The sequence below is a fragment of the Heptranchias perlo genome, chromosome 4, assembly GCF_035084215.1.
Source record: "Heptranchias perlo isolate sHepPer1 chromosome 4, sHepPer1.hap1, whole genome shotgun sequence".
In the NCBI taxonomy this organism is placed as follows: Eukaryota; Metazoa; Chordata; class Chondrichthyes; order Hexanchiformes; family Hexanchidae; genus Heptranchias; species Heptranchias perlo.
In genome coordinates, this window is record NC_090328.1 from 114055620 (window position 1) to 114082449 (window position 26830).

The 26830-nt window shown below is 40.7% G+C and overlaps 1 protein-coding gene across 2 annotated transcripts in view; it reads right to left on the reverse strand.

Annotated features, from left to right (window-relative positions):
* The window catches only part of LOC137321188 (coiled-coil domain-containing protein 171-like), a 218963-nt gene that overhangs the window by 66594 nt on the left and 125539 nt on the right, over positions 1–26830 (reverse strand). For both annotated transcript variants that reach the window (XM_067983472.1, XM_067983471.1), the window contains 3 exons: positions 19837–20063; positions 18468–18656; positions 14938–15129 (listed from right to left, as the gene is read on the reverse strand). In XM_067983472.1, coding sequence (XP_067839573.1) covers positions 14938–15129; positions 18468–18656; positions 19837–20063 — 608 coding nt within the window. The remainder of the gene's footprint in view (positions 1–14937; positions 15130–18467; positions 18657–19836; positions 20064–26830) is intronic.

Sequence of the window (26830 nt, forward strand, 5' to 3'; positions counted from 1 at the left end):
ATTTGCGGGTTGAAAAACTGGCAGGCTACAAAAAGTGTGAATCTTCAGTGTGGAGATACATCTGGTTCTGAAGCAACGGAGTGGTTTCTTTATGTCACTTTTGATTCCAGAGAGAATGCTGCAAATAGTGTACAATGAGATGGAAAGGGAAACCATTCAAGGGCTCAGAAACATTAGCTGGTAAGTCAAAAAAACGTGCAGTTAAGCAGCACAGGTGAAATAAACTGCAACTTGCTATGCTGCAATTTAATGTGAAATTGTTGCTCATGTTTTCAGTGTTTAACACAGTGACGAATGTGCACAGTGTTCTTAGCTTGCATCTTTCTTAGGAAGTACTGGTTGGATTGGGAGCAAATTGTAATCAGCTCTAGTTTAGCCCATTACCAAATGAATTTTCCACAAGGCAGGAAAATTTAAAACAAATAATGATGAACAAAGGGATCACAAACACAGAATAATCACCTGAAACAGAGGGTTAAATACTTAAGACAGTTACAAAAATGGGTTAAGGAAGTGCTAAAGATAAAAATAATGATGTTAAACCAACATTGCGAAAAACTCCATTGTGAGGATTTGGATGGATCAGAAATTTATCGTGTTTTAGGTCATAGCACAACTTCAACCTGGCCAATTACTGCCCTGTCAGCCTACTCCTAATCATCAGCAAAATGATGGAAGGAGCAGTCAACTGTGCTATTTACTAACCAATAACCTGCTCGCCATTGCTGAGTTTTGGTTCTGCTGGGACCTCTCAGCTCCAGCCTTCATTGCTGCCTTGGTCCATACATGGAAATAGGAGCTGAATTCCACAGGTGAAGTGATAGTGACTGCCCTTGACATCAAAGCAGGGTTTGACTGAGTGTGGCATCAAGCAGCCCGAGTAAAACTGAAGTCAATGGGGGCCGGGGGAAAACTCTCCAGTGGCTGGAGTTGGACCAGGTCTAAGGACTCTGCTTGCTTGCTTCCGGTCTTGTTCCTAATGATTACTTCACGACGATCACAAGTGTCCCACAAATTTCCTTCATCATACCAGGAAATATGCTATCTGACCTAGGGAATTTGCTAGTCTTAAATCCTTTTAAATTAGCAAATATCCTGGTACACAAATTTCAAAATTAGGATATTTGGTACACTACAATAATTAGATAGCATGTTGGTACTATCCTCAAGTATTTTCTGGAGTATATTTGCTAAATATTTCAACAACTTTATCTTCTTCAAATCCACTGCCACTTTAATCTTTTGGTGTCCAACTTTATTCCAAATCTATGGGCAATTTTAATCCTGCCTGGTGGGAAACCAACAGAAAGTTGAAGTGTTTTTTTAAAAAAGGAACTGGGAAGTGGATGTGCTGTGATACATGATGGAGTGCGTTTGCGTGTAAGTGGTGACATTTTCAAATGTGACAAGCTGATGAAGCTGTGCAATTGGCTGCTGCTGCAGGTCAGGGGTGACAGGAGGACCATGGTGGCTCCCCCTTAGAGCAGTCCAGCTACATCCAGTGTGCAGGGGGAAAGGCCAGGTAGTGCCAAGTGCACGCTCATCATTGCTGCTAGAAGCCAGAGTCTGGCATTCTTTATTAATGACTCAACTGGGAGGATGAGGGATGTAGAGTGCATCCATATGCCAAAAGAACAGCTGTCAGAACTACCCATGGTCTAAGCTTCCTCACAGCATCAGAAAGAAACCAATAGATGCATCAGTATCGAATACTAAGCCCTTTACTTATCAATGGGCAATGGGGCGGGATGCCAATTAGTAATTTTAAAAGAGTTTAACTTTTCCTCAACTCAAGTATCTTCCAACAATATTTCGCAGTTAATATTTTTAATTTGATCCTTAATTCTTTTCAAGTTTGCCAACAAAGTGAATAACATAATTTGTTTATAGTTCCTGTATACCAGAAGTCCGCTCATCCAGTTTCAGAAACATAATTTATTGAAAAAGTTACTCTCCAATAACCATTTTGAAAATATTCAGGAAAACCAGGTATAGGAATAAATACTCTAACTAAACCACATGACTATAAATTTACTTTAAAAGAAATTGATGAGTAATTTCCCTCTCTGGCTAAATCCCAAAGCTACTCATTGTCTAATTACTAAAATAAAACACAATCTTTAGTGTGATCGTCCACGTTCTCAGAGTGCAGTTTAAGCTCCACATTCTCCCTCATTCATTTGGGAACTTGTCAAGGCAGACTCCAATTAAGAATTAGAAACAGTTAAGAAAGAGAATAGGACTGTATAATACAGAAGATAAACTACATTCAAAAAATAAGGCTATGCTGAAGGTAGGAAATCTTACTTTTTTACTCTTATCTTCCACATTCCTTTAAATGATGTCACTGGGGTGGACTAACGGATCAGAAGACTCAACTTGAGAATCTTCACCAGAATAAAAAAAAACATTAAAAAAAAATTGGGCCCTGAAATTAGTGAATTTCTTTGTTCGCTATTTTGGTAGAAGCATTAACCTATTTATTTTAAATGGGTTTTAATATTACCACTAAAATGGAAGCAAGGAACATTAGAATATATGGTTGTAAAGCGGTTGCACTAATACCAAAAAACAAATCTTTAATTTGGTGTTTCACCTATAAAGATTTTCTGGATGCCAAAATGTATTCCCCACTGAAGAAAGAAGACCTCACTTAATAGTCTGCTCTTCTCAGGAGTGAAATCATTTGTGGAAGGTCCCAAGAGGAACTCCACTGGATTCAACAGTCATTCTGAAGTAGCGGACCCTGCCTGTGAGGAAGAGGTAGCAATCAAAAGATATCAAGCTAAAAGGACCTATGAATCTAACCTTCATGAATGAAGTCAATATTGCTCCAATTACCCAGACTATGAAGAACCCTCAGGTTGTGGAAGGGACAGTTACACAACGATACCTTTTTTCAAATGAGCTCAAGGTCAAACAACGTGTTTGTTGGCAGAGTACAGAAAGAAACCCTGTCCTGTTTGTGCACTAATGTAACCAAACATGTCTACAGTGGAACACACCCCTTCCTTCAGGGTTGGCCCTGTAGTAGTTTTGCAGTCCATCTAATGACCATTGCTGGAATTGTCCTCATGGAGGCTTGGGGCTGTTTACTTGTGGTGGGACTATACTTTCCTCATCAATCATCCAATTTCTTGGATTCCTTCTCAAGAGCTACAGGTTTCTTACTGTACTTTGGATATTATAGTAAAGTTTGTGGTGTGGAAGTAAAAAGAGCTTCCTTACTGATGACAGGGCTCTAATGATGGTCAGCCTTTAATGGGATTCAGGAAAATTGGCAAATAAGTGAAGCACACTCGTGGTAGAGACTTAAGAATCAGACAGCACAGATTATAACAGTCCCATTTCCGTATGGTGACACAGCACAAGCAACAACTTGCATTTAGAAGAATCATAGAAAATTTACAGCACAGAAGGCGGCCATTCGACCCATCGTGTCCGCACTGGCCGAAAATGAGCCACCCAACCGAATCCTACTTTCCAGCACTTGGTCCACAGCCTTGTAGGTCACGGCACTTCAGGTGCACATCCAGGTACTTTTTAAATGAGTTGAGGGTTTCTGCCTCTACCACCCTTTCAGGCAGTGAGTTCCAGACCCCTACCACCCTCTAGGTGAAAACATTTTTCCTCAGCTCCCCTCTAATCCTTTTACCAATCACTTTAAATCTATACCCCCTGGTTATTGACCTCTCTGCTAAGGGAAATAGGTCCTCCCTGTCCACTCTATCTAGGTCCCTCATAATTTTATACACCTCAATTAAATCATCCCTCAGCCTCCTCTGTTCCAAAGGCAACGACCCCAGCCTATCCAATCTTTTCTCATAGCTAAAATTCTCCATTCCTGGCAACATTCTCATAAATCTCCCCTGTACCCTCTCTAGTGCAATCACATCCTTCCTGTAATGTGGTGACCAGAACTGTACACAGTACTCAAGCTGTGGCCTAACCAATGTTTTATACAGTTGAAGCATAACCTTCCTGCTCTTATATTCTATGCTTCGGCTACTAAAGGAAAGTATTCCATATGCCTTCTTAACCACCTTATCTACCTGTTCTGCTACCATCTAGGATCTGTGGCCATGCACTCCAAGGTCCCTCACTTCCTCTACACCTTTCAGTATCCTCCCATTTATCATGTACTCCCTTGCCTTGTTTGCTCTCTCCAAATGCATTACCTCATACTTCTCCGGATTGAATTCCATTTTCCACTTTTCTACCCACCTGACCAGTCCATTGATATCTTCCTGCAGACTACAACTTTCCTCCTCACTACCAACCACACGGCCAATGTTTGTATCATCTGCAAACATCTTAATCACGCCCCCTACATTTAGGTACAAATCATTAATGTATATCACAAAAAGCAAGGGACCCCACTGGAAACAGCCTTCCAGTCCCAAAAATACCTGTCGACCATTACCCTTCGCTTCCCTTCTTTACTGAGCCAATTTTGGATCCAACTTGCCACTCTCCCTTGGATCCCATGGGCTTGTACTTTTTTGACCAGTCTGCCACTGGGACCTTGTCAAAAGCCTTGCTAAAATCCATGCAGACTACATCAAACACGCTACCCTCATCGACCCTCCTTGTTACCTCCTTAAAAAATTCAATCAAGTTAGTCAGACACAACCTTCCCTTAACAAATCCATGCTGACTGTCCTTTATTATTCCATTTCTAAGAGACGGTTTATCCTGTCCCTCAGAATTGATTCCAATAATTTGCCCACCACCAAGGTTAGACAGACTGGGCTGTAATTGGTCTATCCCTTGCTCCCTTTTTAAACAATGGTATAATGTTAGCAGTCCTCCAATCCTCCAGCACCACGCCTGTATCCAGTGAGGATTGGAAAATGATGGTCAGAGCCTCCGCTATTTCCTCCCTTGGTTCTTTTAACAGCCTGGGAAATATTTCATCCGGGCCTAGTGATTTATCTACTTTCAAATATGCTAATCTCCTTAATACTTCCTCTCTATGTTTATCCCATCCAATATTTCACACTCCTCCTCCTTAACTACAATGTCTGGTTCGTCTCCCTCTTTTGTGAAAACAGATGCAAAGTATTCATTAAGAACCATACCAACATCTTCCACCTCCACACATAGGTTACCTCTTTGGGTTTTTCTTGATTTTACTTGTCAGTAATTTTTCATGCCCTCTCTTTGCTTTCCTAATTTCCTTTTTAATTTCACCCCTGCGCTTTCTATTCTCCTCTAGGCTTTCTGTAGTATTGAGTTCTCGGTATCTGACATAAGCTTCCCTTTTTTGCCTTATCTTACCCTGTATGCTCCTTGACAGGTTTGGCAGTCACACCCTTTTTCTTTGTGGGAACATGTTTACTCTGCACCCCTTGAATCCCTCCCACTGCTCTGCCATTGATTTATCTTCAAGTAGCTGTTTCCAGTCCACTTTTGTTAAATCACTTCTTAGCTTAGTAAAATTGAGAACTTTTACTCCTGTTCCATCTTTGTCCTTTTCCATAAGTATGCTAAAACTAACTGAATTATGATCACCTTTAGGTGCCAGCCTTGGCTCAGTGGTAGCACTCTAGCCTTTGAGTCAGAATGCTTATAGGTTCAAGTTTCACTCCAGAGATTTGAGAACATAATCCAGGCTGATACTTCAGTGCAGTGCTGAGGGAGCGCTGCACTGTCAGAGGCACCATCTTTCAGATAAGACGTTAAACAGAGAACCTGTCTGCCTTCTCAGATAGATGTAAAAGATCCGATAGCACTATTTGAAGAATAACAGGAGTTCTCCCGGTGTGCTGGCCAATATTTATCCCTCAAACAACACTTTAAACAGATGATCTGGTCCTTTAGTTCACTGCCGTTTGTGGGACCTTGTTGTGTACAAATTGGCTGCTGCATATCCTACTTCCTTCAAAAGTACTTCATTGGCTGTAAAGTACTTTGGGACGTCCTGAGATCATGAAAGGCAGTGTATAAATGAATATCTTTTGTTAACTGATTATGAAAGGGTCAGCTAAAAATTGCACACTGCTATGCCTGATGCTCGGGTTCTACCATACTAAACTATGATAATTAAGAAGATTAAAGTAACATTTCAATTTTGACTTGAAGTGGAGGTCACTTAGATTCTGGTGTGGACCATCTCTTCAACTTTTGTGCACAGCTTGATGGTGCATTCCAGTCATGTGTCACCAGTACCCGGAGCCCATCTGGATTCAGATTTTTGGGAAATAACGCAGAGATAATTAAATACACTCTGCAATTGAACAAGGTTAAGCACACCTAGGTCATAAACAATAATTAGATAACCCCCACACCCCAAAATTTGAAAAGCCAAAGTACTATAAAAGATGCCAGAACTCTCTTCACTTCTTCCCCCTACACATTAGAAGGTATTATAATCTAATATCTGCCTTTACTTATTAAATATCTTGATCTTATAACCTCTAGTACATTTCTAGATTGCTGCCCAAGAATGATGGTGAATAGTCAATCATATTTCTATAACCTACCAAAGGGCAGCACTTAAGCTGAACTCAAACACAGGAAAAGTACATGCCCAACAAGGTACCAATCACTAACTATTTTGCATAACAGACTAGTTTTTTAATTAAATTGCATTGTTTTACATATAAATTCCTATTAGCTCTTCAAGTCTCCACGTTTGAACACCTTTGGGCGAAGGTAATCATTCTAGGTAATTTTTAAATTTTACATTTGCTGAATTTTTATACTCATCAAAATGAGCGCTGGCAATGCTAAGAAATCACTTTGAGCATGTGTCTGTGTCAATCTCAGCAAGATACAAAGTAAAGCTCCTTTTATTTTGGTCCGACAATGTGGCTCACAAATCCCCAACCTCGTAAGAGCACTCTCTACTGTGTTAGTGTGACATCAGTCCCACACCAGCAATCCTTGTGGCTTGTCTGAGCAACACAGACAATTCAGTTTCACTCTGCACCTAGGGGAGCCAGCTTTATGGTTCTGCAGTGTTTCTTTTTAAAAAGCCGTTATCTCTAAAACCTGGAGGCTCTGGATAAGAGAGCATTCTGACTGTGCTGAAGTATATAGTCTAGCATTTCTGTGAAACAGCATTCCCAGGGTAGCAGATTGCACTCTGATTCCAAAAATGTCAGTAGTGAACCCCTACAGAAATTCTCCAGACTCTGCAGGCACCTGCGCCATCCTAGCAAGATTAAAATTGTGTCACTTCTTGGTGGATAACTTCTAGCCAGTGTACTTGATAAACCATTAGTTCATTAGTTCAGTCCACCGGAGGGTACACTTACAGAACGGATATCCTGGTTTCCTTCTGGTGGTTACATAAAAAACGTCTCATACTATTTTGCTTATACTTGGAACATTGTCTACGAACTTGTGCCTCTGTAAAGGTTGTCCATCCTGAGTACATAAATGTCTTCTGAACACCTGAAAGGACACTGGTGCCAATACACTGGAAACATGGCTGGTAGAGGTGTTAAATGTATCAGGCTTTGAAAGAAGATACTTATAGAGTCAAGGATATTTAACAAGGACTGGGATTGTTTGAGATATGCGATAATCAGAAGAAAATTTGTATTAAAAAAATGAAACATGAGAAATCACATCTGAAAGTTTATAAATAACTCCTAGACTAGACAAATAAAATTTCATTCAACCTTTGGTGGGTGAAAAGGCTGTTTGTGGCTTATTATATGTTAAGCCAGATTTACTACTAATTGATAGAAAATACTTTGAATGATATACTTTAGATGGTGTGGCTCTTGAATATAAAGGAGTCTGTACTAATAGGTATCCCATGGCATTGCTCAGAAATAAAAAAAATGGGTACATCAATAAATAGATAAATAAATAAATAATTATGCTGCTCGCCCACCCGAGGTAGTTAAATAAAGAAATACACTTGTGCCTCTCAGGTACCACAGTTACATGAATAAGTCTCTATACATAACATGTTGTAGTTACATAATGCATTGAAGTTAAATAAATAAATGCCTCTTACCCTGCTTCTGGTGCACCTCACAGAATTAGAAATAGAACCGATGAATGTGAGAAATAGATGATATACAATGTGATAGTGCATTTAATTATAATGCACAAAAATTAGTAATATGTCATTTTACATGGTCAAATTATAGAAATAAGTATGATGATGTAAAAATATTTGATTTATTTTAATATGTGAAATTATTATAAATTTGTAGTTGCAAAACAAATTTGTGGCAACCACTCAGTGAAAGGGAGAATCAGCCCTAGAAACTGAGTGGTATGGGGAAATCCCTACAGGGCCAACAGTGAGTCACTGGGCTGAATTTTCCTTCATCTTCCCTTAAGACTTAGGGCTGGGCTACCCCCTACTGCCCCAGCCCTGTCTCAGTGTTTTACTTTCAATTGATGCTTCACTGTGAAAATGTCCTGGAGGAGGCCTATTCAAGACCACACTGACAATCGCTATAGGAGTTTCCAGTTTATGTCTGTACACTGTAGCAGAGGCACTGGCCAACACTCCAAGAAGCTATTTTGAACAACGGACACAAGACATAGGTGTTGGCAAACACATTTCTAACTAAGGTATCAGTCATAGTGATCTTAGCAGGAGACAAGACAACAGCTGCACCTTTGCAACAGAAGGCTTTGAGGTTGATGTTTTGGTACCAGTTACCTCTCCTACCAATGCCTGGACAAGTCACAGTGGGGACTGTTAATTGTATCCATGTGACTTATACCAGTTAGTGTTAATTGCATTCAGGTGGTACGTATCAATTGGGGACTGTCTTGTGTCCATTTATAAGAGAGCTGATCTAGGGTGTGGTGTGAGTGTAATGCAGAGCTCTGTGAATAAAGGCTTGGAAGCAACTGAAGACTAGACTCTAATATTCTGTCCTTCACCACCTGGCTATCCAATTTGTAACAGAGACTACCAGGTGATGCCTGATGCCTCCTCCTCGTTCATACAGGTTATATGCAGTCTGTTCCAACAAGTGCTCTTAACCAAATCTGCAACACAAGTGACAACTGAATTCTGTGCTGAACTAATTCCTCTCAGACATGTAATGTTTGTTTTTAGATTTGATTCCAGATACAATACTGCCACTGGATGAAAATGCAACTTAAGCAAACCAACTCTCTTCATCATTCACTTTCAAGTGCTCTTATTTTTCTTCACCACCTCCCTCCCCCTCCCAATCAGTTGCTGGAAAAGTCCCACATCAGAACACACAGATGTTATAACTCAGTGCAGACAGGAACTGAAGGAAACGTCAGCTGGACTAAAAGTGGAGTTCAAGAAAAATTTGATGCACTCATGTCGAAATCACTGATAGCAAAACCACTTTGACTTGAGGTGAAGAGCATAGAAAATAAAGTATTATGGCTACAAATAAAATTTACCAATGATTTAGAAGCAGAGGAGAAGGAGAACTTTTGCTGTTTGGACACTGACAATGTTGACAATGGAATAATTGAGGTCTGGTCTGAGGCGTTGGCTCTTATACAGCTCTGAAATAGAGGTAGACCGTAAGGCTCTTGCAAATCAACAACAACTAAAATCTCTCAGTGAGAGTGTCCCCATGATATTCCACCTACTAGACAGTGGGACCAACACAAATGTACATGGAGGATACAAAAGAATGTGATTAAATTATTAGGATTGCATTGTTAAGCATTAAACTCCTCTTCCCAAAATGGAAAGGGCATTTTGAACTCTTTCATATGGCAGATCTGTAACATTTACATAACATATTCATTAATCATATACAGTTTCTTCTCCCCTGACTGTTATTATTGTGCACCAAAACTTTTCATAGTGACTGATAACATGCCTGTGTAAAACTGACAGTAACATTTAAAGACTTCCTCTACTGACTAAGCCACATCATATGCTTTACACTGGCCTAATTAAACCCCTTGACAAACTTAAAGATTCTGAGATTTTCAGCCTCGTAACTGAAAGTTGCTGCCTACCTTTGTGTAATACAAAAATAATGATAAGTCATTGGATACCCACTAATTTCTAACAAGCGTGAGTTCATGGTCCTTCTTGAGTATGTGATGGCCTGATATCTAGCAAGCAGTGCGGGAGAGAATAGGATAAATCAAGTTTAATAACTCTGCTCCTAATTGTTCCCCCAATGCTCAACTCTAATTACTCAGAGAACTCTCTCGACTGTCACCTGATATTAAGTTGTTGGAAGCTGAGCGAGGAACAGTGAGATAATCAATAAACATTTAGTGGGCAAAGGGATGAAGATCCTGCTATACAGTGGGAACTTGCAGCACCCAAAGCCCTTCTGCTCATGATAAAGCCTATGGGATAGCCAGACTGATTGCAAAGCAATAATCCAAAGCACTGTTTTAAGGTTCTGAGACCTTCAGGCAATTGTAAGTTAGAAAGAAAAAGGTGAACACGGTCATCCTAATTACAGCCCACTTTCATGTATTTCACACATTAGCAAAGACAGGCCAATTAGGTGGAGAAAAAGATAAGGAAAGTTTTATTTGTATACTAATTAAACCCTGATGAAATTAAAATAAAAACGTACTGCTTGGTAATTGTGTGTCTGAGAGGTCAATATGGCTACACTTATCTGAACTGCTTACAGTATTGGAATATCATAGCTTAAATGCTGCACCAAGAATCATAAAAAGTATATATAAGCTAATCATATATGTTGATAGTGTTACATTTTTGCCTTATTTTCAGTATTGCAATCATAGCTTAGAACTTTATCCATCAGAAAATTCACTTTTTAAAATGTAATTTTAACTTTGAAAAATGTGGTTGTCTGAAGAATAATTTCAGTAATGTTCCAAAACATTCCTTCCATGCAAAAACACGCTAATGTTAACCATGTTTCTGTAGAATTATCAAAACAGAAATGGGTCTGTCTAAATAGAATGCTTATCCATTTTTAAAATCATACTACACATTAGTGTGAGAGTATAGGTTTGATTTTGCTTTGAATCTTTTTAAAGTAGTTTCCAAACTGACACGAGTAGCCCTAGGGCATATTAGAGATTGCAACTTCTTGCAAGGGTGACTTGAAGTACAGTGCTAGAGTAAGGAGATGGGGTGAAAGTAAAAAATTTGACAAAGAGGCAGATTGCTTCTAACACAGAAACACTAGGTATGGAAGACTGGATAGCACAATGGTTCAGCATGTTGTTCTTCAACGACTGGGACCTGGGTTTGAATCTTGCTCACAAAGGTGAGATGAAAGTCTTTGCCTCTGCTGCAAGGCTCCAATGTGAAATGAGTTTGGGCAGCATCAACCAAGATCCTGGCATGGGGCTAGAACATAAGACGTGTGCAGAAACTAGCATTCTCACTCATGCTGTTTTCATAATGCACTTTTACTGTTAGTTCAACATCCTCTTGAGCATCCACCAGATATCAAAAATGCAATATAAATATGCTGATACTAAGACTGCATGAAGGAATGTTTTCTTGTACCAGTGATGATGTACATCAGCTGCTGTATAAAAGTAGTTGGTGCAAAGTTCCATGAAAGTGTAAATGTTTATGGTAAAAATAAACTCTGGTGGCCCCATGTTACACCATTCAGATTTTAATGACTGAAAATAGCTAACAATCACCACGCTATCGGGAAAAAGTAGCTAATTCTGGGTCAATTATATGCATTTGAAAAGAACTGGATCAATAACTGTTGTAAAAGGAGATGCAGGATTATATAGAGATATTAGATGCAATTGGCCTTTTATGCATTTCCCCAGGATTTCCGTCAATCTTTTGCTAGAGATACAACGGGAGATCAGGAAAACCCCCACGGAAACTCTATCCTCAGATTTCTACCTACAATTGGGACCATCTTGCATACCAACTCGCTGTGAATTCTGAGCTTTAGAAATGGTGAGTGATAATAATTAAGTGCATGGAATGGAATATATACTTTAAAAATACAAGAGTCAATTCAGAGTTTTTTATTGGATTGCCATTCAGGTTTATCCAAAGGATAGAATGCCTAATAAACTAGAGAAAATTTGATAATTTTTCTCTTTAGTACTTACTATACTCGTTCATATTCTACATGCATTTCACAATCTTGGAATTATTTTCAATGGCAACTTCTAGTGTTTTTTTTTTGCTACTGTTGCTTTGGGTAGAAAAGGGTTAAATAAATATACTTTACAGGGATTAAAACGGTTGGAAAAGCTTATGGCTACACCACTATGGATCATCGGCTAAGTGCACTGAACGATGTGCTACTGAGTCAGACAGACAAGGAACATCTTTGCTGAGTTAATCAATATTAGCCAGGCAGTTATTGGGCACTACAGCTGGCCTTAGTATCCCCGGGTAGAGAAAGAAATCAGACAAGGTTCCTTTTGTTCACTATCCAGCAGCCCCCTCCTGGAAAGTGCAGGATTGTAGCTGCCAATTGAGGACAAATTTGGGCTCAACTGCACCATCCACAACTGAATGGCCTGCTGATAATTACTGTCTAAGTGCACACATTAAGAAGAGGCACTTGGGTGAAGCAATAGGGGGATGCCAGCACCACAGAATCATAGCAGAGCACAAGTCACCATCTTCATGAGGGGAGGGGAGAAAAGGGGATGAAATTGGAAGAAATACATTTAACCTAGCTCAAGAAGTATGCTCCTGATAAACCAACAGCATTTAATAACAAGTAGAATATATTTTATAAAAAAGTTGTCCTACATATGAAAGATTATTAGGAGACACACCACTGGAAAACAGTGACAAGATAATACTTGCTGCTGAAAAATCGAAGAGGATATCCCACAGAGCACTGTTAAATCTCAAGATTATCTCCAGAGAGAACAAATCCATGTAGCTCTTCTTCAAAAGACGATCTTTGCATTTCATAGTGCTCTGTAGGATGTCCCAGTTTTTTTTTCCGCTTTCTCCATCAAGTTTCATGAAGTGTGGTTAAGCAGATACTGCATGTAACCAATGCAAACTTTTTAAAGCATCAATCTACAAGCAGAAAAAAGCATCATTAAGCAAAACAGACCTTAAAGGATAGCCCATGGGTTAATCAATAAAATCAAAATATTAACAAAGCCCAACCTTTTGAATGCATTTTGAATGAAAAAGGCCTCAAAACAGCACTGAAGGTGCTTCTAATTGCCAATACAAATAGTTTCAAGCTACTCTACATTTATCCAGTGAGCAGCTGAGACATGTGGACCAGGAAAGTCTCAAATTCGATCCTGTTCGATATTAACCAACCTCAATCAGCATAGAAAAAGAAATGCTACAATCGCCACACTGTTTGAGTTAGGGAAAAGGAAACCTGCCAGGGTTCTCACTCCTGATCTCTATCCAGCGTCACCTGTTGGAAGTGTGCAAATGCAGACAGTGAACGAAAACAGGAAAGTGCTTCACTGCAATGAGTAGCCTGCCAATATTCACCACTGCATAATAGGCACTGGGATGAAGTTCTAGAGGGTGACCAGGGTCTGTATAAACATACCCCGGCAGTAAATCAGCACTTTCAGGAGAGGAGAAAGGAGAAAATTAGAAAAACTGGTGAGTGGTAAAATAACTTCAGAAGCTAAAGCCCCGAATGTAACTCGAGGCATGAACTGGGCAGACAACAAGCCTCCACGATATTTTCGGTATGAAGTTTGGGCAATTTTAATATAATTGATTAGCTGCTCTCCCAATTGTGTCACAAATCGGATAGCCTACCCACATGACCACACAATTTCCGAGGTCTTCCGAGGCCTAATAAAGCAGAGTTTTACCTCTTAAAGCGAGGGTGCATCCTCTGCTTGGATTTTTCATTGGACAACTCATGAACACATTTTGCCTGCAGAGATAAGTCGAAGGAAAAGCTTTTCTGATGCCTCCCTGGAGGTCCTAGCAGAAAAAGTGACAGGAAGGAAGGTCCAACTGTTCCCCAGAAGCCATAAGTGCGTCACCAAAGCCACAACGAAATTGGCCTGGTCAGAGGTGGCTGAAAGGGTCAGTGCCAATAGCAGCACCCTGGGGACCCCGGTTCAATGCAGTACGGTTCAATGACCTCACAAGAGAAGCAAGGGTGATTACAGCTCTCCGCCTCTCTCAATGGGGTTGAGTCAGATACGTTTATGTTGTGACCCCCTGTTAATCTCCCATCGTGGCTATGTAGGAGACCAAACCTGACAACTCTCACTGAGAACGCAATTAGAGACGTACACATCAGCATAATCGGCCCTGTTCAGGGCCTGCAGTTCTGGAGCGACAAGCTATGATGATGATGACCTCTCTCAACAGCACCTCAAACACTCTTGTCACCCCTTCCCCTCCCATTTTCTGCAATTCCATTCCCTCTATCACATCTACTGAATACAATCACAAGAGCACACTGCAACACCTCTCACTCATTCCAAGCACACTCACCTCTCCCTTTCCTCTCTTCCCACCACACACTAATACATTCTCTTCTCACATACTACCAGTTGCACAACAACCAACTCCTCCCATCACTCCTTTCTCACTTCACATTACACACTTCCCTTTACATTCATCACCTCCCCATCCTCATTCCATCTTGCTTCTACTCCACCTCTCAGCACTTGCACTATATGCACAAGCCCCACACATCACCACTTACCTTTTCATATGCTTAAGTACTTTTGCTCCTGAAGATGACATCCCACAGATTTCACCATTTTTCATAAATTTCTATTGCCTTTGCTCATGTTCAATATTCTACACAATACATTAACACAAAATGCCAATACTTTTTCTGAAACAATCTAATTACTTCTTTAAAGTTTGAAATTGAAAATCTTTATGCTTCATTACTGTGAAGCCTGGTAGAGGAAAAGCTAACTATCAGCTGAGTAATATAGACACCTCTACATTCATCATGAGGGAAGTGGGCACTCCCTATCTTTACAATGGGCTATAATTAAAGGCAATAAAGTAGACTAGAAAGTCAAGGACAAAACAAGACAAAGATCGCTCTATCAAAGTGGTTAACTGCTTACCTTTACAGCCTCAGATAGGTTCTGATCCTTTTCTACTTCTTCATTGGAATGTAGCTCGAGTCGTAAGCCTAATTCTTGCATCTGATGCGCTTGTTCGTTTAATAGCAGCTGGGCCTGCTGTTCTCTGTGCAAAGCATTATTCAGTTCTTCGCATATACTCCCAAATCTCTCAAATGGCACCATCTTCTGGGTCTACAAGAATAAGTTTATGGAATTTGGGATTAACTCATATAACCTATGTTTAAAGAATATTCAAACTACTTGGGACAAATGATTACCACTGATAAATTATGTCCGATTTTGATGCTGCTCTTCATTTGTAGCAGCACGGGCTAGAACAAAACATTATTGTTAGGATTTTTAAAAATTCTTATTACTTTGTCTTTATTAATGAGTTTATTAGTTCCGCAGGTATTAGCTGCCATCTATTAACTCATCAAATGTGACCCTGGACAGTGAGTGTTAACAGGCTATTCAATACTGAGGGCAACAGAGCAAAGTCCAATCCTGATATCCACAGGCATACATTTTCCAGCAGGGGTCATTGGATAGTGACCAAGAGCAGAAACCCCAACTGATTTTCCCCCTCCCTACACCAGGGGTGCAGAAGCCAATTATAGCATTCCTACAGCAATCTCAGTCAACTCCCCAAACCAGGGAACATACCTGGGACCTTCTTGGTCATAGAGTTCATGATTTAAATAATCAGCACCTAGAGATTACATTTTCTGGTAAGAAAGATCATTGGTGTCTATTTGTGGTTCATTATAGTTTCAAGGACAGAATCCAATCTTGTCCCTGGTAATTTTCAAAATATAGATTATGTAAGAAGCAAGTAAAGATAGTGGGGGTTAAATTCAATAACCCCCGAATCCGGGTGCGGGGTTGCGGTGCGTGATTAACCTGCTCCCGGTCATTCCAATGCACTTATCTGATTCCAGCACAAGCAGCCAGGCCTAGCTGCATTGTTCAGTGACTTCTCACCAGCAGGGGGGCCTAGATATTGTTTGAGTGGCTCGCACCTCTTAAAGGCAGCCCACACTTCTTATTTGCAAAAAATAAGATACGGATCCGCACGGAGTCTGAACGGAGATCAGACATCACACAGGTAAAGCACAGATGCAGGTCCTGTCCCTAAGTTTACAAACTGTTGAGTTATGTTGAAACATTGAATAAAGGTTGCGCACTGCTAAATCCCACAGCGTCCAACCAGCATGCCAGACCCCACCAATCTGCCGATCCAAGTTTGTGCCAGGCCTGCGAGAGTGCGTGCACCAAGGTTCTCTACTGATGCACTAGAGGCCTTGGCGCAAGAGGTGAACAGAAGGAGGGGCATCCTATATCCGCAGTGGGGGGCAAGAGGCCCTCCAGACATATGCTCAAGAGGCAGTAGGAGACGAAGTCAATGCCAGGCACATAGCACCACGAACAAGGATGCATTGCAGGAAGAAGTTCAATGCTTTGACACAAGTGGTCAAGGTGACTGAGATCAACTGTCAAGTGGTATCTCTTACCAACTGCACCATTAGCCGCATCCACTGCTCCACACACTACAGCCCCCATCACCCACATACTAACAAACTCTTTCAATCAGTACTCAACTCTTCCAATCGGATGCTTCCTTTCACTCTCACACATTACCACTGTTACAGGCCACACACACACTAGCAGCTATTCAAACATGACAGGCACATCACCCAAACATCCTGCTGGACACTCACCGACACACACCCCGCTTTCTTGAAGGAGAAGGTGGCGCATAACAGGAGGCAGCAAGTGGCAGTGGCATTTAGCCCTCGAGCCTGTTATGCCATTCAATGAGATCATGGTTGGTCTGTAACCTAACTCCATATACCCGCCTTAGTCCCATATCCCTTAATACCCGTGGTTAACTAAAATCTTTCAAATTCAGATTTAAAATTCACAATTGAGCTAGCATCAACTGCCAGTCGCAGAAAAGTGTTCCAAACTTCTCCCACTCTTTGCGTGTAGAAGCGTTTCCTAACTTCACTCCTGCAAGTACTGGCTCTAATTTTTAGGCTATGTCCTCTAGTCCTAGAATTCAAGTATAGGAGACCTCCAAAAACAGGTACAAATGCATCAGCAGCCAGAAACAATAATCCAGAAATTAACCTGTAAATCCAGCATGGTCCCTTTAAATAGTGCTGGTGGGGGGTCCTCCAGGCAGTCTATGACATGTTCAGCTGTTTGTGGTTAAGACAATGCATTTGGCTGATGCCAAAATGGTATTTATCCCTTTAAATCAGCGTTGCACACCGATCTAACGCATATTCACCTTACTTTACATGGTAGTGGCATTCGTTATCTGCACATGCGCAAACGCCTTTACCAAGATGGCGTCCGCCGCACTCCTGATGCCATTTTGGGACCTTAGGAAGCCGCATAGTGCCTAAAAACCAAGCGCTACGTGGCTGAATTTATAGCCCGATGTCCTTAAATGAGACCAAGAATCCCACAGAGCCATTAGGTATGTTAATTTCCATCAACAACAGCTAACGTAGTGTAGTGGTTATGTTACTAGACTAGTAATCCAGAGGCCTGGACTAACAATCCGCAAAACGTGAGTTCAAATCCCACCATGGCAGTTTAAGAATTTGAATTCAGTTTAAAAAAAATCTAGAAATACGGTATAAGTAAAAGTGACCATGTAGCTGTCTGATTCTCGTAAAAACCTAACTGGTTCACAAACATCGTTTAGGGAAGGGAACCTCCTCTGTTGGTTGTCAGAAGACCCAATTACCAAAGCAACATTGGTCTCTCTGACTATTTTTACACCCTCTTAGAATGGAATTCTCTAACCTGAAGGTCTATCATTCTAGTCAGAAACCTGCAAAACTTAGGGTATCAGCATCAGTGAATTTGTGCTTTGACACCATCAACATTCATAGTGTTATCATTTTTATGGGTATTAAATTAGGAGAAAACATATCATAAGGATTGTTATGCTGGATCAAATGCAATCTCTAGTTCAGAAAAAATTGTATTTAAATTTGAAGGTACAGTGCACAATTCCACAATGTATATAGTGGCAGTCTTGGTTTTGCACAACTATTTCAATGAGTTCATGTAGACACTTTTTATGACTTCTCTAAGTGACACTAAATGTAGCTTATGTCTATTATTTAACAGACTCCTAAAATTTCTTCATTAAACTGAAACATCAGAGCAGCATGGAAAGCCAATAAATTTATGCCATTCAGGAGACATTCTAATCAAATCACTCTGTTAACTATTAACATTTTATCCAGTCTATTTCTTTCTTTCTTGGCTTTGCATTAAACTCTTCCAGTCAAATGAACTGTCTCTGTTGGCTTGTGCCAATGAGTGGGTTAGCACAAGTTGCACGAAGATCTTTATGCCATCAAAAAACACTTTTATATAATGCAAATAATTTTTAGGGAGTGCAATGCTGGAACCCTGGAAAAATGCCTAGAAACAAGATAGTGTCTATTTAACCTTGAGATTTAAAAAAAAAAGCAAAATAGTACACCAAGTGAAGAACTGTTCACCTTCATAGTCTGCTTGAGGTCATTCAGCTGCTGTTCAAGGCTCTGAGTTTTCCCAGTTTCTTTTTTCAGTTCACTCATGTAATTCTTGAGTTGCGTAAGCTCCATACGCAATGAGCGACGTTCTACTTCGGCTGCATGCAGCCGCTGAGTAAACTCAAGGATCTGTTTCTTCAATACTTCCACACTTTGCTGGTGGAGAACGAAAAATAGAAAACTAAGAAATGTCAATTTTCATTAAATTGGCTTAAACAATTAAAATCGTATGAAAAGAAGCCTAAAAAGAAACAAAAGTTGACAGGATTGTGTTAGTCTTGCATAATTGAAATAAATTACAGCCATCTCCTTATAATCTAGTTTGGACTTTTATCACTGATGAATCTCCATTCTATCCTTAAACATCTGACCAATAATCATCCTTCAGTTGTTAGTTGATCTACCACAATAAAAAGTTTTATTCTCTAATAAATGAAGTGCGAGTTACAGAAGAAATGTTTTCATTTGCAGTATAAGGTTTCTACTGCAGAGTAAAGTGATTAGTATAGCCCTTCAATCAAAAGTTATACATATTATTAAGAGCATCCACTGCTACAAAAAGTTTATTTTATGACTTTTTAAAGCAAACTTTAGATGCTTTATATTTTACTGCTGGTGATCACAGTCAAGATTTTAAAACATTTACACAACTAAGCTGTACAACATTTAAACTTTTCCCTTAATTTATTATACTCAGAATTAAAAACTGTTTCACCACACTTAGGTTAAGTTCTATCATATTATTGGTGCAAATCTACATACAAATTTGAACAAAAATGTATGGTGTTAATCCATAGCTAGGTTCAAATTCAACATTTCTATGATTCTGTGGCAGGGAAATGGGATTAAAGTAAATATCTCCAGTGGAGGAGCTAGCACAGACATGTGCATCATGAGGCAATTTGCCTCCTTCTATATAAGAATTTTTATGAGTGAGTAAAAGCATAGTACTATCTGTGCCATTAAGAAATTATTAAATAATTTGAACAGCTTGACTGGTAAGCAAACACTTCTTCTCAAAACATTCCAGCATCCACCTTCTCAAGGGCAATTAGGGATGGGCAATAAATGCTGGCCTTGCCAGCGACGCCCACATCCCATGAACAAATAAAAAAAATCCTAACAAGTCAAAATCTCAAAATAATATTGTGTGCCAATCTGCAATGGGGGCCTCAGGCTGATTTAAGCATTTGCCTTGTATTTAAAATTTTGCTGCCTAGACATTATTTTATCAAAGAACTTTTGTGTTCATGTGCTACATCCTTAGTATGTTAGTAGAAATGATCAGGTTGGTAAATGGGTTAATCAAGTGATCACTGTGAATTATCAGCATTACCTTTATGGGCACAGTGACCTGCAGCCCTTCTTTTCCTGCCTTGGCATTGGCTTTATACAGTCCACAGCCCAGTATTTGTACTAATGATTTTTTCTGCCCATATCCAAAGTGCCTGTCACACCATGGTGGGACATTTTCCATCTCCACACTTAATCTGTCCATGAGTTTTGAAAAGGAACTTTTAGCTGCATTTTCCAGTGAACGGCTGGAAAGAAGGTGATTTGGGTCTAAATAGAGAGAAGGAAAAAACAACCTTGTAAATGACTGTTCTTTCATCTACTACTTTATTTTATTTAAATATGCATTTAGATAGCCCAATCAACCATTTAGGGAAAAAAAGACAAATATTCTATTTTACACAGAAATGTGTAACCACACTGAATCTCACAACCCCTGATGCCATGATATTTACATCTTCTGGAGTTAAGCTGTAATTTACCTTTTTATTCTGAGGCAATTAAAATTTTACTACTAGCACAATTACTTATTTCCCCAATGGAGTTTGGTAATTATCCTTCTCATATGATGGTTTTATGGCCTCAGTACAACAAACATGTTCTGCTCACTGCTAGTTTTGTCAGGTTTATAATTAATAAATGTGTTTTGTGTAGATAAATAAAATTAGCACGTTAGTGTGTCCCATATACCCTGGATTTCTAAGTGGCTTTGAGATTTAAGAAGGCTTTCTCCCCCCTTATTCAGGTCTGTGCTCCACAGAAAATCCTAATCCATCTGTTGCTATCTATACACTAAAATAGGGAGATAATTAAATTAAGGTTTATACATTCCATAGCACTGATGAAGTCTAGAAAAAGAGGTTGTGTAACACAGTGTATAGGATGATCATATCAGAGCAAGACTGCCTTGCAACATATGAGGCTTGAAATGAACACCAGACTATTTGCCAAAAGCAAGTAATTAAAGAAGCGAACTCATCAAGTTTACTAATTATTCCCTATTATAGGGTTGGTAAAACAAGGTGAGATTGTTTCTTGCAGCAACTGTGACAGAAAGTTTGCATATCAATTTGAATAAAAAGCCAGAATAGTTTCAGTTATTTACTACAAGAGCAGGGGAATGGAACTAATTGGATAGTTCTTTCAAAGAGCCAGCACAGGAACGATGGGCTGAATGGCCTCCTCCAGTGCTGTACCTACTATGACACTATTTAATATGTACTCTTTCATCAATCACAGAACTGGTGCAACTCATTTCAAAACCTACTTTTTAAAAGTACAAAGGGATTCAAACAAGTTCATTTTTGTAACTGAAAAGAAAAAATCTTGCTCTAATTATATAAATATTAGTGGAAATGGTAGGATGTTTTTACTGAAAGGACCAGAGATAGTGTGTCCAGGCCACTCCAAAAGTAGAAATAAGCCTACAATTCTGAACAAGCATCAAGCAGTGCAGCATGTGAAAGTGATGTGTTCCATGAAGAAAATGAGGTTTGATCAGGATTTTAGGAGGATAAGTATTTTTGCTGTACCTGTTCATTGGCTGCATGTACATAAAAGCACAAAATTAGTTATATTTTATTAAATGTACCAGTACCCTCTACATAAAAGATTTCCAGCACTGTACATAGTCAAAGCCAAGCAATACCCAGGTATTCGCAATACACTAGCTCCCACCTAATGGTCAATGACTGTACTACAACTGGAACTGGAACTGAATTTTTTCTTCTCATAAACCAACAGTGATATGTTGATATTATTGTTTTGCCTAGGAAACAAATTGCACTGGAATAAATTTCCCCAATTCCCACACTATATTTTAGCACTGTTTTTCTTCAATTTTAATGAAATAGTTGGTGGCATTGCTGTACAATGAAGTTAATTGCTGGATTTCATGCTGCAATTCAAGATTTTTTGCACAGTAAACTATTGCATCACAATGCGAAAAGGTGTACCTGAAACAACTGTCAAATCCCAGCATCTAGCTATAATAATCTTCTGTAATCTCTAAGACAATTTAACAGATCATTCAGAGTTCTTACAATATTGGAATCACAAATATTCTAAAAGTAGACTAAAAGGCTTTTATATACTGCTACCACCAATGTCACTGAAAAGACACTTAAAAATGTTGCTGATATCATCATTCCAGAAAGAAGCACATCGCAGCATGTAAATTGGTCAACATGTTTTCAGATGCAGATTTAAATTCTTTTAATGAGGGCAGTCGTATTCTCAACTCTAAATATTGTCAAGTTTATGATTTAGATATTGTGCACTCTTGTTATGCGTAGAATTAATTTTCCACAATTTTTAATGCAGCTGGTAGGATTAGATATAATGTGGCATATGATACCTTAAATTGATCATCAGAATACATGTTGCTCCATGCATTTTTAGGCCTTTATTAACATCCTGCCAGCTCTGGAATTTTACTGGAACAGAGAGAGAGAAAGTCAGAGAAATGGAGCAAGACAGAGAGGCACAGAAAGGAACAGAGACAGAGCGAGAGCAAGAGTGAGAGAGGCTCTCAAGAAAAAGTTGCAGTCAGTAAAGTTGTATAAATTAAGTGGTATACATTACAGAGTCCTTGTAAAGTCAGATACAGTCAACGCCGCACTGCAATCCATGCAAGCGGCATTACTTTATGGTCATATTGCTCACCTACATTGAACAGATTGCGATGTTATATGCAAGTAGCATTACATTGCAATTCAGGACACTTAAATCAGTAGCACTTGGAGCTCAAGCATCCACTGTCGCCCGCAAAGAACTGCCACAGTAAACGTTAAATAAGATACCAGAGATTGATATATGTGCTGATTCCTTTGGATCCCCTTCAGAGACCATGTAGGATTGCTGAAAGTGCACTCGACACGGAGCATACCGAACTGCCGACATATCCTTATTCTCTCCGATGTTCTGAGTTCACTCTGTTTTTGTGGACTGCATTCTAGCAGTTATTGTGCACTCCGATTCAAAATAATGTTGCCAATTTGAATTAGGCCTATGGATCATTTATGCAAGAGTTTCAGAGTAGCTGTGAATGTTTAAGTCTAGTCATTTTTTTAAAACCTTGCATTAATCTGGGATAATAATAAGGGGCAAAGAGGAGGAGGAATTTTTGAAATGTGTTCACGATAACTTAACAGTACGTTTCCGGCCCAACGAGGAAGGAGGCATTGCTGGATTTGGTTCTAGGGAATGAGGCGGGCCAAGTGGTGCAAATGTCAATGGGGGAGCATTTAGGGAGCAGCGGTCATAGTATCATAAGGTTTAGAATAGCTATGGAAAAGGACACGGACCACTCTAAAGTAAAAATACTCAATTGGAGGAGGGCCAATTTCAATGGGATGAGAACAGATCCGGCCCAGGTAAATTGGAATCAAAGATTGGCAGACAAAACTGTAATTGAACAGTGGGCGGTCTTTAAAGAGGAGATGGTTCGGGTACAGTCTAGGCACATTCCCACAAGGCAGAAAGGTAGGGCAATTAAAGCCAGAGCTCCCTGGAAGGAAATAAGAGGGGCAAAGAGAGAGTATGAGAATAGACTGGCGGCCAACATAAAAGGGAATCCAAAAGTCATCTACAGGCATGTAAACAGTAAACGGGTAGTAAGAGGACAGGTGGGGCCGATCAGGGACCATAAAGGAGATCTACTCATGGAGGCAGAGGGGATGGCTGAGGTATTAAATGAGTACTTTACCAAGGAAGAAGATGCTGCCAGAGTTTCAGTAAAGGAAGATATAGTTGAGATACTGAATGGGCTAAAAATTGATAAAGAGGTACTAGAAAGGCTAGCTGTACTTAAAGTAGATAAGTCACCCGGTCCGGATGGGGTGTATCCTAGGTTGCTGAAGGAAGTAAAGGTGGAAGTTGCGGAGGTATTGGCCATAATCTTCCAAACATCGGTAGATATGGGGGTGGTGCCAGAGGACTGGAGAATTACAAATGTTACATCCTTGTTCAAAAAAGGGTGTAAGGATAAACCCAGCAACTATAGGCCAGTCAGTTTAACCTCAGTGGTGGGGAAACTTTTAGAAACGATAATCCGGGACAGAATTAACAGTCACTTGGACAAGTGTGGAGTGATTAGGGAAAGCCAGCACGGATTTGTTAAAGGCAATTGATAAGAGTTTTTTGATGAGGTAACAGAGGTAACAGAGGGTAGATGAGCGAATAAAAAAAAAATGGAAGTTCCAGCCAGGCTAAATGGGCTCAAAACAAATAAATCCACAGGGACAGATATTATTTATCTGAGTGCTGAAAAAGACTAGGGGAAAGATTTGTTTTTTTTTATTCGTTCATGGGATGTGGGCGTCGCTGGCGAGGCCGGCATTAATTGCCCATCCCTAATTGCCCTTGAGAAGGTGGTGGTGAGACGCCTTCTTGAACCGCTGCAGTCCGCGTGAAGGTTCTCCCACAGTGCTGTTAGGAAGGGAGTTCCAGGATTTTGACCCAGCGACAATGAAGGAATGGCGATATATTTCCAAGTCGGGATGGTGACAGACTTGGAGGGGAACGTGCAGGTGGTGTTGTTCCCATGTACCTGCTGCTCTTGTCCTTCTAGGTGATAGAGGTCGCAGGTTTGGGAGGTGCTGTCGAAGAAGCCTTGGCAAGTTGCTGCAGTGCATCCTGTGGATGGTACACACTGCAGCCACAGTGCGCCTGTGGTGAAGGGAGTAAATGTTTAGGGTGGTGGATGGGGTGCCAATCAAGCGGGCTGCTTTGTCCTGGATGGTGTCGAGCTTCTTGAGTGTTGTTGGAGCTGCACTCATCCAGGCAAGTGGAGAGTATTCCATCACACTCCTGACTTGTGCCTTGTAGATGGTGGAAAGGCTTTGGGGAGTCAGGAGGTGAGTCACTTGCCACAGAATACCCAGCCTCTGGCCTGCTCTTGTAGCCACAGTATTTATCTGGCTAGTCCAGTTAAGTTTCTGGTCAATGGTGACCCCCAGGATGTTGATGGTGGGGGATTTGGCGATGGTAATGCCGTTGAGTGTCAAGGGGAGGTGGTTAGAAACTCTCTTGTTGGAGATAATCATTGCCTGGCACTTTTCTGGCGCGAATGTTACTCGCCACTTATGAGCCCAAGCCTGGATGTTGTCCAGGTCTTGCTGCCTGCGGGCTCGGACTGCTTCATTATTTGAGGGGTTGCGAATGGAACTGAACACTGTGCAATCATCAACGCACATCCCCATTTCTGACCTTATGATGGAGGGAAGGTCGTTGATGAAGCAGTTGAAGATGGTTGGGCCTAGGACACTGCCCTGAGGAACTCCTGCAGCAATATCCTGGGGCTGAGATGATTGGCCTCCAACAACCACTACCATCTTCCTTTGTGCTAGGTATGACTCCAGCCACTGGAGAGTTTTCCCCCGATTCCCATTGACTTCAATTTTGCTGGGGCTCCTTGGTGCCACACTCGGTCAAATGCTGCCTTCATGTCAAGGGCAGTCACTCTCAACTCACCTCTGGAATTCAGCTCTTTTGTCCATGTTTGGACCAAGGCTGTAATGAGGTCTGGAGCCGAGTGGTCCTGGCAGAACCCAAACTGAGCAGGTTATTGGTGAGTAAGTGCCGCTTGATAGCGCTGTCGACGACACCTTCCATCACTTTGCTGATGATCGAGAGTAGACTGATGGGGCGGTAATTGGCCGGATTGGATTTGTCCTGCTTTTTGTGGACAGGACATATCTGGGCAATTTTCCACATTGTCGGGTCGATGCCAGTGTTGTAGCTGTACTGGAACAGCTTGGCTAGAGGTGCAGCTAGTTCTGGAGCACAAGTCTTCAGCACTACAGCCGGGATGTTGTTGGGGCCCACAGCCTTTGCTGTATCCAGTGCACTCAGCCGTTTCTTGATATCACGTGGAGTGAATCGAATCGGCTGAAGACTGGCTTCTGTGATGGTGGGGAAAGCGGGAGGCGGCCGAGATGGATCATCCACTCGGCACTTCTGGCTGAAGATGGTTGCAAACACTTCAGCCTTGTCTTTTGCACTCATGTGCTGGACTCCGCCATCGTTGAGGATGGGGATGTTCATGGAGCCTTCTCCTCCCGTTAGTTGTTTAATTGTCCAACACCATTGACGACTTGATGTGGCAGGACTGCAGAGCATTGATCTGATCCGTTGGTTGTGGAATCGCTTAGCTCTGTCTATAGCATGTTGCTTCCGCTGTTTAGCATGCATGTAGTCCTGAGTTGTAGCTTCACCAGGTTGGCACCTCATTTTTAGGTACGCCTGGTGCTGCTCCTGGCATGCTCTTCTACACTCCTCATTGAACCAGGGTTGATCCCCTGGCTTGTTGGTAATGGTAGAGTGAGGAATATGCCGGGCCATGAGGTTACAGATTGTGGTGGAATACAATTCTGCTGCTGCTGATGGCCCACAGTGCCTCATGGATGCCCAGTTTTGAGGCACTGACAAGCATTATGAAGGACTCAATGGGCACTAAGGTGGTACCAGTAGACTTCAAACAGGCTAACGTGGTGCCTATATTCAAAAAGGGTGACAAAATAGACACAAGCAACTACAGACCCATTAGTCTTACTTCCATTTCATGTAGAATAATATATGGGTATGGTCGTGTGTTGGTTATGTTACTGGACTAGTAATCCAGAGGTTGGACTAACAATCATGTGGAGACGGAAAATTCAGGAAGAGACTATTACTTAAATGGAAAGAAAATAATGTGTATGGAAAATGAAAGAGATCTGGGGGTCGTTGACAATAAATTGAAGCTATCGCAAAAATGGTCAGTGGCAGTGAGTAAAGTAAATCAGACATTGGGTTGTATTAAAAGGTCAAAATAGTGAGGTAATCCTGCCACTTTATAAATCATTGGTATGGCCGCACTTAGAATACTATGTACAGTTGTGGTCGCCGTCGTACAAAAAGGATATTGCAGCTACTGAAAGGATACAGAAGAGAACAACCAGGAGTATCGAGGGGATGGAGGAATTGGATGATGAAGAGTGATTATGTAAATTGAGCATGTTCTCACTGGAAAAGAGAAGGTTGAGAGGTGATATGAT